Source organism: Phaethon aethereus, assembly GCF_964289735.1.
Source record: "Phaethon aethereus genome assembly, chromosome: 2".
Classification (NCBI taxonomy): domain Eukaryota; kingdom Metazoa; phylum Chordata; class Aves; order Phaethontiformes; family Phaethontidae; genus Phaethon; species Phaethon aethereus.
Window position 1 is genome coordinate 20349794 of NC_138582.1, and position 14629 is coordinate 20364422.

Below are 14629 nucleotides of genomic sequence, written 5' to 3' on the forward strand. Positions count from 1 at the left end.
CTTCTTTGAATTATAGATGTCTTGACACTGCCAGGGGAGGATGGTATCACATTTTTGGCAGAGCATAGCTTGGAGCTCTACATAAGTAATGGATCTAATCCTGACGCCAGGTTAATAAATTAGTAATTATAACTCTTTGTATATGCAACAATCAGCGTGTCAGTACTCACCAGTGTCCTCTTTCCCCTTCAAGGACTAGATTAATGCATCACCTTTCCTATTACTGATAGTATGTTCTCTGCACTCCACATAAAAGACACATTTGATCTTAATTATTTTTGAGACAGTTTTTAATATTTACGCTCTAATAGCAAACAGAAGTTCCCAACAGGAACTGGGGCCCTTTGTAGGAAGTCAACATGCAAAGGAAATCTTTGCCCAAAATACTATTGCTGAAAGTACACTTTCTGCAAGTTCATTAAGTCCTATAAGCAGACATTTGTGTGGAACCTCAAACGAGCTCCACACCGAGAATTTCATCAGCCTTTTTCTGGAAAAGGAGTCCTTTTCACCAACTGTGTGGATATGCCTACAGCCCAGATCACGGTCTTGCTAACAAATGTGTGTCTTTTTAAGTAGACCCGTTCTGGGGAGCAGATGAACAAGGTTAACATGTGCATTAATCGATAGGAGGGTCAACAATTACGGCAATGAAAGGTAAGAGAGATGATACAACAATTAAACATACTATGCAATGTCTTGGCCAAGAATCAAGTTTTTACGTCTCTACACGTTCCATAAAAAGCTGTCATTGAATAATGAGGAGCAGAAAGCATCTGACGCAGTTTGCTATTTATACAGCTACACATCCATCATATTCGCACTGGTAACATCTGCCCTCTGTTACGTATGGGCTTTGGTGCCTCAGCGTGAAGTCTGTAAAACGGCACACACCGCCTGCCCTCAGGCTGCCCAGATTTTAAGACGTTTACGTTCCTTTTGCGACCAGGGGCAGGCAGCGGGCCGGCAGCTGCCCCCCCTCCACCCCCCACCAGCACCCCGGGGCAGCCCCACTGATGCGGCAGCCGCCTGGGGATGCAGCACCCGAGGAGGAGGAGGAGGAGGAGGAGGAGGAGGAGGAGGGGGAGGAGGGGGAGGGGGAGGGGGAGAAGGAGGAAGGGAACGCTCCCCGGTGCCCGCACCTGCTCGGCGCCCTCGGGGCGGGCGGCAGCCGCGGCCCCGGGCGCGGCCGGCGGCGGCACCACGTGTCGGGGCGGGGAGCGGCGGCGGGGCCGGGCCGGGCTCCACCGCCCCCAGCGCCGCAGCGGCAGCAGCAGCGGCAGCAAACCCCGGCGTCCTTCTCGCCCATGCCAGGTGCCCGTCCCCGGCTGACTGAGGGCGACTGAGGAGCGATGGGGCCCCTGCGGGAGAGCGGCAAGGTGGGGAGCCGGGGATGGAGAGGGTGGCAGGGATGGCTGCGGGGGCCGAGGGAGAGGCAGGGGCAGGCAAGGCCGGGGTTTGCCTGCCCCTGCCCGGAATGGTGGAAGGAGGAGGGCGCATCCGTGGGGGCCCTGACGCCGGGGTGTCCCTTCCCGAGCAGGAGCAGAAGCCGCAGCTGGAGAAGGACGTGTCCCGCAGCCGCATCCCCCGCCTGGTCCTCCGGCCTCAGCAGAAGGTATCGCCCGCCTCCGAGTCGCCCTTTTCGGAAGAGGAGAGCCGGGAGTTTAACCCACTCAGTTCCTCCGGCGGCTCCGGCAGGACCGTCAGCAGCAACAGCTTCTGCTCAGGTACCGCAGACGGACCCCCCCGGCCGCGGTCCCCAGCCTGGGGGTCACAGTGGGCCCGGCCGCGCCGACCCACCCCCCACGCCCCCGGCTTCGCTGTCAGCCCCAGGCGCAGCATCGCTGCGTGGGGTCGTACCCAGCCCCGAGGAGCATCAATCCCGCTTTGCAGAGGAAGGAGGGCAACCGTTGATTTTTTTTTTTACAGGGAAATCCAGTATCTGTTCTTTTAATACGTGTCCGTAAGCGACACCAGATGTTTCCATTTCAAGTTCTGCTCTCCGCTGCTAAAAAGTTGGCGGTTTTACTGCGGCAGAGCAGTTGCTTTAAAGAGAAAGATTTGCCTTCAAAACTGCAGCGTGGGTTTGAGGCATTTTGGAAAGCCCGTAAGTCAAAGAGTCTGTAAAACAGGGGAGTTGCTACTAAGGGTATCAGACGTGGGTCAAGTACTGCAATTCCTTTCGGTTTTGTGACGATGATCTCCGTGCATGAACCAGAAGAAAATACGTAGGTGAAGTTTTCACTGTCCTATTGAATTGAGTTTTGTTTGTTTGCGAATTCAGGCTTCTCCTGACATGCGTGTTGCCAGGCGTGAGCTGGGCATGATGTCTTCTCTACAGAAAGGGCAATGGCAGTGTGATGTATCAGAAGTAGATTACTGCTCTTCAGTTGTGGACCACAAAATTGTCATTTACTTCTCAAAATAAGTATATCCCTTTACATCACGGGCTATTTGAAACCATATTTTTTTATGTTAAATATCTGTCCTGTGTAGAGTTGAGCACAATTTAAGTACTTCACCTAGCAGTGAATGACTCAGATACCTACTAGTGGTGAGTAATCTTTTAATTCAGTGAAACTTCACCATGTATGACATTATGCATGTGGATAACAGCATTGAGGGTCACATCATGAACACCCTGGGCTCTGTATGCGTGTGGTAATTTTAAGGATATTTTGGTGACTAAAAATTTGGGTTTAATAGTCAGTATTTTGCAGAGCATAACATTCTCTGTCGAACTAGGAATCTGAATTATAACAAGTATTTTTGTAATAGTTACTATCAGAGCAAGTTCCTAAACTTCCTTTTTGTTTACTCATAAACTCAGTTACCAAAGGTTTTCCTGAGAACAGCCAGAAACACTCATATTTATCTGTGTCTTCACTACAGTGGATCAGACCATTTTTTTTTTTTTAATTCCTAGAATGACAAGCAGCATTTGTATTGAACACTGTGTACAAAAACAGTCAGTTTTCCTAGATGAGAAACAGAACATCCATATTTGAGTCTACCATTTCCTTCTTAGCTTGGATAGATTTTGCAATTCAGGCTCAGTGGAATGATCTATTTGGTTATTGTTTAATGAACAATGCAGAGAGTTAAACAAACAACATAGTATTGTAAGAATGCTGAAGCCTATTTCCCATGCCTTTTGAATCCCTCCACTTTACCTGCTTCAGTTTGCCTGTTAAAAAGAAGTAAAATCTTTTGAAGCTTTCTAGAAATACATTATTTTTATGATCTCTCCCAAATGGCTGCTTTTTATCCTGATTTTTTTTTCCCCTGTGTGTTGACAAGCCTTTCATCCTGGTTACTGACATTCTTTTTTGTATCTTTTGGGTTTGTATCATGTTCTTCAGATCTACTCAACACAGAGCTGCCAAATACCCTTGCTGTCCCACTGCGCTACGTAGGCTGTCTTGAGTCCCAGCAGAGCTTTGTAGTTACTCTGGGTGTGTCTGATCTCACGGCTTGACAGTTTTAAAGTGCCTTTCACAGAGGTATTCAAGAGTGTGATGCTGGTCTCTTAACCTGCCTCTTAAGCAAAACTGCTCATAGTTTTATTTCCTTCATTCACCTTTTATTCCATGAATGCTGCATTGATTTAGTTTGAATTTTCCCCCTGCTGAGAGCTTCGTGCTTCTCAAGCTGCCTGCAGCACCCGTACAGGTATGCACTACCCAGTTTGATGGCTGTGAGTCTTCAAACCTTATGCAGCCCAGGATCAGCCAAGGCACTGTCCTCCATCCCAGTATGTGGTTTTGTTGTTGATAGGTTGGATGGATTTTTCATTGTGATGCAGGTATGACAACAGTCACTGACTTGGTTTCCTCATTCTCTGATATCTCTTCCCTGTCTTAGACTTACAGTCCTTCTTTATCATAGTATGTCCAATTTAGATTGTCATTCCCCAGCAGCACCAGATGGCTGCTGGTTCCTGTTTCTGGGGACGGGATGGCGAAGAGCTGCGTGGAGACGTCAGTGGAGGGGCCACAGCCTCTAACCTGCCTCTCCTGGTGCTTCGTGAGGCTCTTACCATCTCAATTGAGAAGTGGCATGTGCAGAAAGTGTATTAAAATTAGCAAGTAATAAAGTTGGAAGAGGTGAGCAAGTGAATAATATGAATGATAGTGTGATGGCAGTGTGAAAAAGCTCATGAGCATTTGGATAAATGTCTTTTTTTAAGTTTTGGAGCATTAAACTTTGAAAGGTTCTTGATAAGCAGCATATAGTGTGAATTGACCCCTGCAATAATTCCTTTCCTCTTTATCCTTCTCTTGACAAGTTGCTCTCTACCTTTCTTCCTATATTATTGACATCAAGTGGTTATGATCAGTAGATTTTTTTTTTCCCCCAGTAGAAATGATTTTTTTCTTCCTTGTCCATTTAAATATGTATTTCCTGCTTGATTCACTAGAGCTTCTGAGGTTGTCCATTTTCCCTCTGTGCTTACATTGGTCCCAACGCTTAAATGAAGGCTTGGAGTTCTTCTTTCTCTACAGGAGAGCAGCAGGGTCTTCTAGGTATCATTACTGTTGGTTTAGGTAGGGAGAACCTTTGGGAACCATGGCAGTGCTGCAGGCATGGTGGCAACAGCAAAAAATACCACTCGGCAACAGGCAATTTGTTTTAATGGTTAGTTTCTTTTGAAGAGGTTGTTAGTTCTGGCTGAGGTAAGTTTTACATTTGCGTGATCAGCTCCCTCTTTGTCTTGTGTGACTGGATCAGAGACTCACTTGGTCGCGTTGGTCAATTATTTGCAATAGACTTTATGTCAGTTTTGCTTTGTAAGTTTGTGTGAAACACGGTGAGGCTGTTAATCTTATCTGTGATAGCCCTGACGAAATTTGGTTTTAATATTCTTTGTTTCTGCCAAGTGAACATGGATGCTCTCTGGATGGTGTGTAGGCAATTGGGCTTTTGTATCAGTATTCACCGTGCGCAATCCTTCCTTAAAATCTTGGCGCATCTGGGGTGCTGTTTGTCATTTGATACGGGAGCACTTCTCTTCCTTCAGCCGCTGCCCTCCTTCCGCTTGGATGTCAGCCACAGAGCTCGCGTGATGTCAAAGGATGAAAAAAACACTCTCCCAGCAGCTTTGTCTGGCTCGGCTGCTAGCAAGCCTTTGCCCGTGTCATGCGTGTTTTCTTCATAAGTTGCACTTGGCTTTGAAGCGGCTCCGCGCGCTTACCTGGCCAGTCGCGGGGAGGGCGTGATTTTATCATTGTGAACAAATCATCCGCTCGCAGGTCCATGGCAGAGCGGCTGCTGGGCTGCCTCTGGAGATTCCGGTTACAGTGTTTGGCCTGTAAGAAATAAGATACTTAGGGCGGGGCGTTATCCTTGATTTTTGTGTGCACGGCCTTTTGATACCGGGCCAGTTGCGTATTGGATCGAAGACAGCCTGGATGTGCTGAGGTCAGTAACAGCCTGTTTAGCTTTTCATTTAAAAAGGAAATCAGTTTGGGATACACTTTTTTCCTAGTTTTTGCCTCTCAATAGCTCAGCTTTTCAATTCCTCCTTATGAAGAAGACTTGCTACGTGCTACCTTTGTAACGACAGCTCAGCTTTCCTTCAGCCCTTCTTCAGAAGCCTGCATCTCTGCAGGTAATGCAGCAGCGCTTTGTTTACTGAGATGCAGGTTTGCAGGAAGCACTTCTGCATTTAACAGTAGGTTCAGCAAAAGGCTTTGTGAACCGGTTGACTGCTTTATGCCCATAGCAAACAGCTCCTCTTTTCTTGGACTCAGCTGCAAACCCCGGCTTGAACTAGACTGCATAGTACTACGGGCCATTGAAAACCAGTAGCGTCTCTGTACATGAGTGATGAAACCTCCAACAAAGGTTTCAAAAATACGAGTTGAAGCTTCTTTTTTGCTTTTCCTTTCAAATGTCAAGATCTGGGTTCAATGCTTACTTCATAACTTGTTCTTCTCTGGTGTAAAGATTTTTTTTTTTTAATCTTGCTTCTTACATGCCTGGCACAATAAATACACTCTGGTACGATGGCTGCACTGTAAGCCCCGGGGTGTAGGTGCTGCAACAGGAATCTCAGTGTTATCGTTCCCTGCTCGCTTGCTCCTGTGCACGGTCCCTTTGAACTCAGAGATTATTTGCCAACTGGCCCAGCTGTTGATGGATGCTGGGGCTGAGTTCACAGTGCATATGTCAAAAAAAGCATGTAGGCTCTAGGTAGGCTTATTAAAGTCCATGTGAATGCGTGACCCATATTGCTAGCCACAGACAACAAGAAAAGGGTCGTACGGGTGTTACTGGATGAAAAGCTGTACCTTCTCGCACTCCGATAAATAATTTCTTTGCTAGAGCATTGAAGTAGGTTGCATTGTAAGCCAGCTAGCTTTGGAGGCTACACTATTAGAATGCATGTGCTTAAATACATATTTCTGAACAGAAAAAGATTGAGGAAAACAAATTTTCGGTATTTTAACAAGTCAACAGATTGAGGCCAGAGAGTTAGTATAAATGACTGAAAATAATTACTCCTATTTTTTGTGTGCGTATATATGTATGTATATATGTATGTATTATTATGGAAACAGTGAACTCTCCCATTCTTGTTTCTTGTTATATGATGAAATATTTTGTTTAAATAGTTCCTTACTGGTTTATTTATTTATTTATAGTCTGACTTACTGAATCAAGGAGATATTCTTAAAAGTGCTCAAGTATGAGATACTGAAAGTTAGCTTCTCTTTCCTGCAGTCCTTCACGCTATGCTTTTCCACAGTCCTTTTGCCATTTTTTCAGACTTTTCAAGCGGAGGTCTTCTGCACATTTGTTTGCAGCACTCCGTAAGGCAGTTCAGTAATCACTGTGATGTTGATTTACAAAAACGCTGAAACGAAGTCTGCTTTCAGAAATGCACGTACGGCCTTTGCATAAGGTCGGCACTGGTGACATGCTTCCTTTTCTCACTGCTGCTTCCCTGGAGAATTTCCTGCTGGGCCAGCTTACGTGCAGTAATTTATTATTGCTTCATATTGTTAACCACCAGTTCTGTTTCTGCAGCGCAGGGATCTGTTCCAAACATGGAAATGAGAAAAGTGCCTAGGTACTAAAGAGCAAAGCCTGCCCGTTCCTCAGTTTTTGGCCTTTGCCTGCTTCCCTTTCAGCCTGTTTATTCCCTCTTACTACATAGCGATCCTCTTGTTCCTGTGCCACACAACAACATCTGGAAGCCAAAGTATTTGACCTTTTGAATGTTTGTTGTCACCTTTTTATGTACCTGTCAGCACTGTGAACTCTTGAAGCCTGACCGAGAGCCTCCTGAGGTCAGTAGAAGAGTTCCCGTTCTCTCTGGCACATTTTGGATGGTGTCCTGAGAACAGTCAGTACCTCACCCTTTCCACTACCCCGTTTGTCGCAGCTTGCTGTGTACCACGGACTGAATTCTAAGCTACACCGTGTTATTTTCTTTGCCACCAATGCATAATTGAATACTTTTGTTTTAAAGTGCTTCTCATGCAATTGTGTATTGAGTTGAATGTTGCCATACATATTGAAGAACATCACAACTTGTAGCAGAAATGAACCTTTAATCAGAAGTCTTTGATTTGTTTTGTATTAAAAGAAAATACTGATATTTTAAAAGAAATTCTGTATGACATGTTTTAACCCAACATTTATAGGGTTAATATATGTCCTTGAAATTTTGGAACAGTGTTTTGATGTATATGTATTGCCAAATACAGTGAGTGAGTTCTGTGGTGATGCTAAGTGCCAGTCTGGGTTTGGTGGCAATTAAATAAACTTAAAAAATGCATAAAACGACAATGGATAGAATATATGTGGTTTCCAAACATCATTAGAAAGTAAACAGTGCAACGTTATGAGGTGATGTTGAAGCTGTGAGGGTCACAGTCGTGTTCTCTCAGCCATGGAGGCAGAGCTGTAAGAGAACAAAGGAGTATAACATGTTGTGCCGTTCGAGGAACAGGCACAAATTTCTATGATGTGGTCTATTGAAGATTTTTATTTCCAAAAATGGTACCTTCAAAATTGGATCGAATATTTATTCCTTTGCTCCATAATGGAATTAAACACATAAAAACACACACAGAAACCCTCTATATATACACATGTATTTCACATAAGGTTCCTATTAAATGGGGAATATTTCTTACACTGGATGTAGTCAAGGCTCTCCCACCAGAGGTAGCAGCAGTGGTTCCACTTACAGCTACTGGCCTCAAGAAAGGTTAGTGAGGTCTACTAAAGTACTTAAAAAAAACCCTATTGAACAGCCAAGACTCTTCTTTGTCTCTTTTTCAGACTCTTTCCTCTCCTCACCTTTAGTTAAAACTTCTCTTTAAAATTTTCAAATAGATTTTCAGTCCTTTATTGTCTTAAACCCTGTGTGCAAACATTATCTGTGATGTGATATCAAGATTTTAGGAGCTGTGCTATTCCTGACCACAGCGCTCTCCTAGTTACAGGACTATTTTTATTGATATTTTTACTAGTAAGCCTTGATGCTTTTGTTCTGTAATACTAATACCATTAGTGGTGCAATAAATGTAATGACAAAGCCAGTAAGCCACAACTATATAGCCTTTTTTTCAGATGGTTTCCCAGAACTCACATCAGTCCTGCTTATTACTGAAATCTTCAAATAGAAGGAAGATTAGTAGAGGCATCATTTGCTGCCAAAGTCAATTAAAATTTGCTGCTACAGTGTAACTTAGCTATTGTGTAGTCAGATGTCACGAGCTGATACCTTTAAGGACATGTTTATGGGAAATACTGCATTGGTGAAAGATGTCCAGGCTCTAGGAGTGGGTCAGTCCATCTTCCTTCACCTTCCTCTCCCCTCTTCTACACAGAGCCTGTCGCCATTTATGCCGTGCTGCGAGTGAGCAGAGAGGGACTCTTGCCAAATTCAGTGAGCAGCTTCCACGCTAAATTTTCAGTCGTGATTATTAGTGGCCAGCCTCTGGGTGTGATGGAAGCACGGTCAAAGGGGCTGTGAGGAGCAGGTGTAAAAGTTGCCTGTATATTAATGATAGGAACCTCAGCAACAGTCAAAAGGAGTTGAAGATGTTTAGTCTTGATTTTACGTACTTTGCTGCTGGGTTAGATTTTATGACTAAATAAAATCAATAGTTTGAGCTTGAAAGATGGACTGGGAAAAGAGAGTGGTTCCCAGCTGTGAAATATCTTCAAAATGTAAAGGAAAAGTATGATCCTAAGTATGTAGGTTGTACGGGACCTCTGGAGATCATTTTGTCCAGCCTCTTTTTTGAAGCGGGACTGCTTCCAGCACTGTATCACATCAGCTATGGCTTTGTCTATCCGAGTCTAGAAAACCTTCAAGGACAAGAGTTTGCACAGCCTCGCTAGGTGACCTCAGGGAGTGGTGGAGCTGCTAGCCTGCCTTCGTTCACAGGCAAAATGGAGCATAGTTAATTCAAGTTCTGTCTGCAGAGACATAGAGATTAAATGTGGAATTAATTTGCTTAGCAGGATTTTGTATAAGTAGGCCTTGTCAAATAACCTCTCTTTTCCTGACAGGGCTATTGTTTTGGTTGCTCTTCTGCCCTGCTTTAGTGTGCTTGATGTCGGTAAGACACTTGCCTCACAAGCACATGACATTCTCATTCATGTTATTAAATACCAACCCCAACAGATCTTAAAAATAGCTGTAAAATGAGTTTAGGATTGATCAGAAGGACCAAAATTAGTAGCATTTTTAGGACTCTGCTTTTAGTGAAGTTGTTAACTTTTATTTTCAACAGTCTGTGTGATTTTTGAGGTTTCCAGGTGACAAATGGTTTGTAGCAAATGGCTAATCTTCCAGAGTACATAAAATCACCTTCTGAAATGGCTGCAGTAAAAATGAAATGTTTTAGTACAAATAGGAGCTGAGGAGAATATTCACACTTCTTACCTTAAGCTATGGTCCCGTAATCGTTGCTGGGCAGGTGAGGGTGCCATTCGGTGTCGTGGTGAGGTAGCAGTTAGACTCCTACTTGTTGTGAGCCTGATGGTGTGCACGTGAATGTGCTCCACCTCCGTCTTTCTGCTCATTTCATACTATTATGTTTCATCCTGCTGCTTTTGGTGTGGTCCCGTGTGTTGCCCAGTTGTTCCAGAATGGTAACGGTGAATCTCCTCTTGGCAATGTTTTCTGACTGGGTGGCGAGCCCCTACACCTCACCGGTTCAGCTGCCCAAGTCAGACGGTGGTTGTGCTAGCCAGTGGAGAGAGATGAGACCCTCCAGACAGTGACCCAGAGCAGTGGGATGACTGGAGAAGCCTAAACTGGGCTGTCATTCTGACTCATCCACCAGAGCAGCCTCTTTCTCGCCATTTAAAACAGAAAGAACCTTAGCAGGTCGAAACTAGGTGATATATTCCCTTCGGTGTCTGTCAGCAGCTTTCATTAATGCACACACCACCTCTGTGCTACAAGACCAGTCACGAACCAGAGCAACACACAGGGGGTCAAAAAATGTGGAACAGACAAGCAGGTTGGGAGATTATCCTGAGAACTTCTGAAATACCCTTGGTGATTCACCGTCGGCCAGCTCGCAGCGTGCCATCCTGGCAGAGCCATGGCTACCCGGACTAACAGGTCCTGGGATGAATGGAAAGGGAACCATCAGCTAAAAGTCAGGAAACTTTTTGCCTTGGTACATTGAACTTTTAAAAGGTCATTAGAGGCCCATGTTTAATTCTGGAATCCACATTTCTTAGTGGAAATGCAGAGTATGTACAGACTGAACATTGGTGAAGGGAACCTTAAGAGAAGATGAAAGTGGGACAGTGGCATAGGGATCGGGTGGACAGTTCAGACTCGTAAAAGTGCATAACTAGATCTGACAGCTAGGAGTGAAAGCAGAAGTAAGTCAGTGGATCCTCAGCGAGAGCATCATTAATTATTTGAATGCATTATATAAGGAAGTTGCATATTCAGTATTTCATGAAGCCTTTAAGAAAAGCCAGTATTTTTCTAAAGAAGGTTCTAAGGCATATTCCAGCCTAAAGTCTCTGTGCCCAGAAATCATTGCATCACAACATATGGCCTTCAAGTCTACGAGAACGGTATTTTTGTCAGTTGTTGGAGATTACCATCTTTAACACTGTTGTTTCTACTTTGTCTTTACTATTTGAAAGTTAGTCAGTGCATGCACATGTCAGCACACTCTGAGCAACTTCCCCAGTTGTTTGTTCGAGGAGTCACCGTCCAATGCTTGGCTTTGAAACTTGGCAGTCTGATCTGGGAGAGCGGTTGGACGTAGAGTTTCAGTGATGAAATCCAGCTGATGTTCAAAGGGAAAGTCTACTCCCAGAATGCTCTTAGGAGGCCACTGTGAAAAGAGACACCATGAATATTGCTAAGAAAGCAATGAGAGTTGTGTGTTATAAATTTATGTGTTTTTTCCCTCTTCTGCAAGTAAATAATACAGGCAAGATCAGAAGTATGGACTTGCACAACAGTACTGGCCAGCTTTCTCTCTTCTATCTTCCTGATGCTCATGTGTCTGAGAAAGTAAATCAGGTTTATTTGTATTCCTGAGAAGTCTGGACCTGCAATCCTTACTGAGGCAAAACTCTTGCCGAGCTACAGGACTGAATCCTTAACTGACCTTTCTGAAAACTACATTCACATCATGTCTTCAGCAGAAAGTGAATCCCATTGTGGGCTCGTCTGCTTCTGTTACCCATTGCCTACTTTGGAGATAGATTCCTTACCTTGGTCCACTTCTGGGCAGGTGGAGGTCTTCACCTCCTTCCGTCAGAGTTGTCAGCAGGGTTTTGGAGGAGCCTGCAGGTCTGCGGGAAATACTGAACCCAGGCTGCCGCGGCTGCATCCTTCCTCTGGTGGACGAGGACCAGAGGTGTTCGCTGCAGCCGTGAGCAGGTCAGGCTGTCTGCGGGACGGAGGGGACATCAGCGCGATGCACGGTCAGGGTCCATGGGAGGCTCTGCTGCTCTTCTGCGGGGATTTCACCTGCAACATTAAATACAATTAAATAGCCCTTCAAGGCTTCGATAGCAGGGAAGAGTGAAGATAAGTGCAGGCGATTTGGGCTGCAGCGAGCAGCTGGATAGCACCTCAGTGCTCACCAGGGCTTTCCCTGGTGCCGGAACGGCGAGTTGCCGGTCTGGGAGGTGTATCCCCCCCAGGGCACAGCAGAGCTTTGCTTGCCCTTGGTGGTGAGCGGTGGTGTTTCGTTATGCAGCTGTTCCCTTCTGTGACAGTAAACATTTTGATTCTTCACAAAGCACTGCAAAAAGCTGACACAGAAAAATGTTTCTCTGCAGCTTGCCCTAGATTTGGAAACTTCATGATTTTGTTCACATTTCCGGGTAATACTAGGCAGAAGGAGTAGAAGTTACACATTATATGAAAAATAAACAATCAGAGGAGAGGGAGTACAATAAAATCATTCATTTACTTCATCTGGCTTGGGAATGCTCACCTGGAGATTGGCATGTCTAAAGGCCACACGGGGTATGAGTTGAGAAGAGCTATTCTTTGTGCCAGGCTCATTTGTTCCTTTAATAAATGCCCCATTGCAAGGAAAGCTGAAGTCGTTAAGGTAAAATGAGGATATGTAGATATGACATAATCTGATCATCCAGTGTCACCAGTGTCATATCAGAGGCAATGATGGGGGGAGTGGTAATTAAAATATTTATTTTATATGCTATTTTATATGCTTTCTTTAGCTACTCTATTTCCTTATTGCAGTTAGTTTTACATACTTGTTTTTTTAATGCCCTAATTCTTAACACTGTAGTTTAGTTTTTTCGTTGTTTAAAGGTTTTATCAGCTTCTGAGGTTGTTCCAGGTAGCATCCCTATAGATTTCTTCACTGAGAGGGTGGTCAGCCACTGGAACAGGGTCCCCAGGGAAGTGGTCACAGCACCAACCCTGTCAGAGTTCAAGGAGCATATCTGGACGATGCTCTTAATTGTATGGTTTAGTTTTCAGTGGTCCTGCAAGGAACAGGGAATTGGACTCATAGATCCAGAAGGATTCCTCCCAACTTGAGATATTCTGTGATTCTATGATAGCTTTTGGAGTTATTTATACATAAAGTCTTCCATACAAAACACATCAGTGAGGTCTGCAGAACCTGTCCAGCTATTGCAGTGATTTTCTTGGTGGAGAGCTGAAGGAAATAAATAGTTTCTTGTTTGGGGTTTTTTCTTAACACAAAGTTTTGAAAATAATGGCACATAGAGAAACATCTAAGTGGAAAGGTCGTGAGAAAAAATAAACTGCATGAACCTGCACTTGTTCCTGAATACATTTGATTATAAATGTTTGTGTGCTTCTAAAGAGAAGGTGCATTGGACATAGGTAAAGGAGCTGCTTAAATGCAGTTCGGAAGCTCACTCAGCCGTGCTGATCCACTGCCCTGTAGGTAGCATTCATTCAGCCTGCAGAAGAGACTCTGAACCCTTGGGAGAAGGAAATGGGCGCTGATCTGGGAGGAAATTGCCGCCTTCTCTCTTCTCTGTATTGAGTTATATTTGTTGCTGATGGGAATGGAAAGGATAAAAAGTAAACTAAAATCATGTGGGCAACAACCCTGCTTTAGTCAAGGTGAATGTGGAGATGGGCTGAAAATGTCACTAGCGGTCTTCTCCTTCCCAGTATTTTTCTAGGAACTAAATCTGAGTTGCAGAAGGCAGCAGCAAGACGGCAAAAGGAGATGCTTGTAGGCTTAACTGAGCTGATTTGAAGGAATGAAATACGATTACGCTGGATTAGGTGCTTTGCACCGTTCCTGTCCTTTGTGTCTTGGGAGGTAATTCTGGCCATAGGCTGGGCTGCCCCCGTGGCTTAGCATCATGTCCGGCCCTTGGCAGAGGCCTGGGCAGCAACCCTCAGGCTGCTGGCTGCTGTTACGTGCTGGTGCATATAGCATGCGTTGGATGGTCAGCACCTATAGGTATGCTGCTCAGCGTTGGAGGCAGCACACAGGGAAGTGAGAAGCAAAACACTGGAACAAATAAGTGGGGGCAGTTTAACTGGCCAGGCATAAAGGAAAACAGGTTTTCACTGCAGAGGGGAGGTGGGCAAGGAGGGGGTTAGATAGTTATGGGGTGCTCCTTTTGCCTCATAAATGCACAGTCATATACTGACTTTTTAAACAATCTGCCCATGCAAAGCTCATTGCAAGATCAGGCTTGACCTAAATTATGAGCAGGGTAGAAGTAGTAAGTGCAATATCATCATGCAAATTATTTGGCTCAGTTGCAGGCACTTCTTTGAGTTTCATGTTAGGTAAAGATAATGCACTAGGAGCAGAGTGCAACTGCATAATTAAGATGGCAGCTTTCATTTTGTCCTGGGAAAGATCAAACAATTACATTTCTCCAGCAGAGTAAATATTCAAGGCTTCCCAGTGTCAGAGTAGCCTGTTTGTTTTTGTTGTGTATCTCTAACACCACCGTGACTTTAGGGAAGCTGTGATTACAGGAGACATTATTAGATGAAGGGGGTGTGTGATACGTGGATTTCACCCGGACCCAGACTTCTTACTTTGCATCTAATTGTTAGGAGCTGGAGTGTTTGTGTTCCTGGGGGTCAGGAACGTGGGTCTGTTCCTGAGGTGGCTGCTGATGCCGTGAAGCGCTGGTGTGCCCT

At 44.7% G+C, this 14629-nt stretch overlaps 1 protein-coding gene across 1 annotated transcript in view; it reads left to right on the forward strand.

Annotated features, from left to right (window-relative positions):
- Positions 1–1352: 1352 nt before the first annotated feature.
- Positions 1353–14629, forward strand: part of SYBU (syntabulin) — a gene marked incomplete at both ends in the record, with an annotated part of 39606 nt that continues 26329 nt past the window's right edge. The window contains 2 exon segments of the mRNA XM_082014749.1: positions 1353–1379; positions 1538–1727. Coding sequence (XP_081870875.1) covers positions 1353–1379; positions 1538–1727 — 217 coding nt within the window.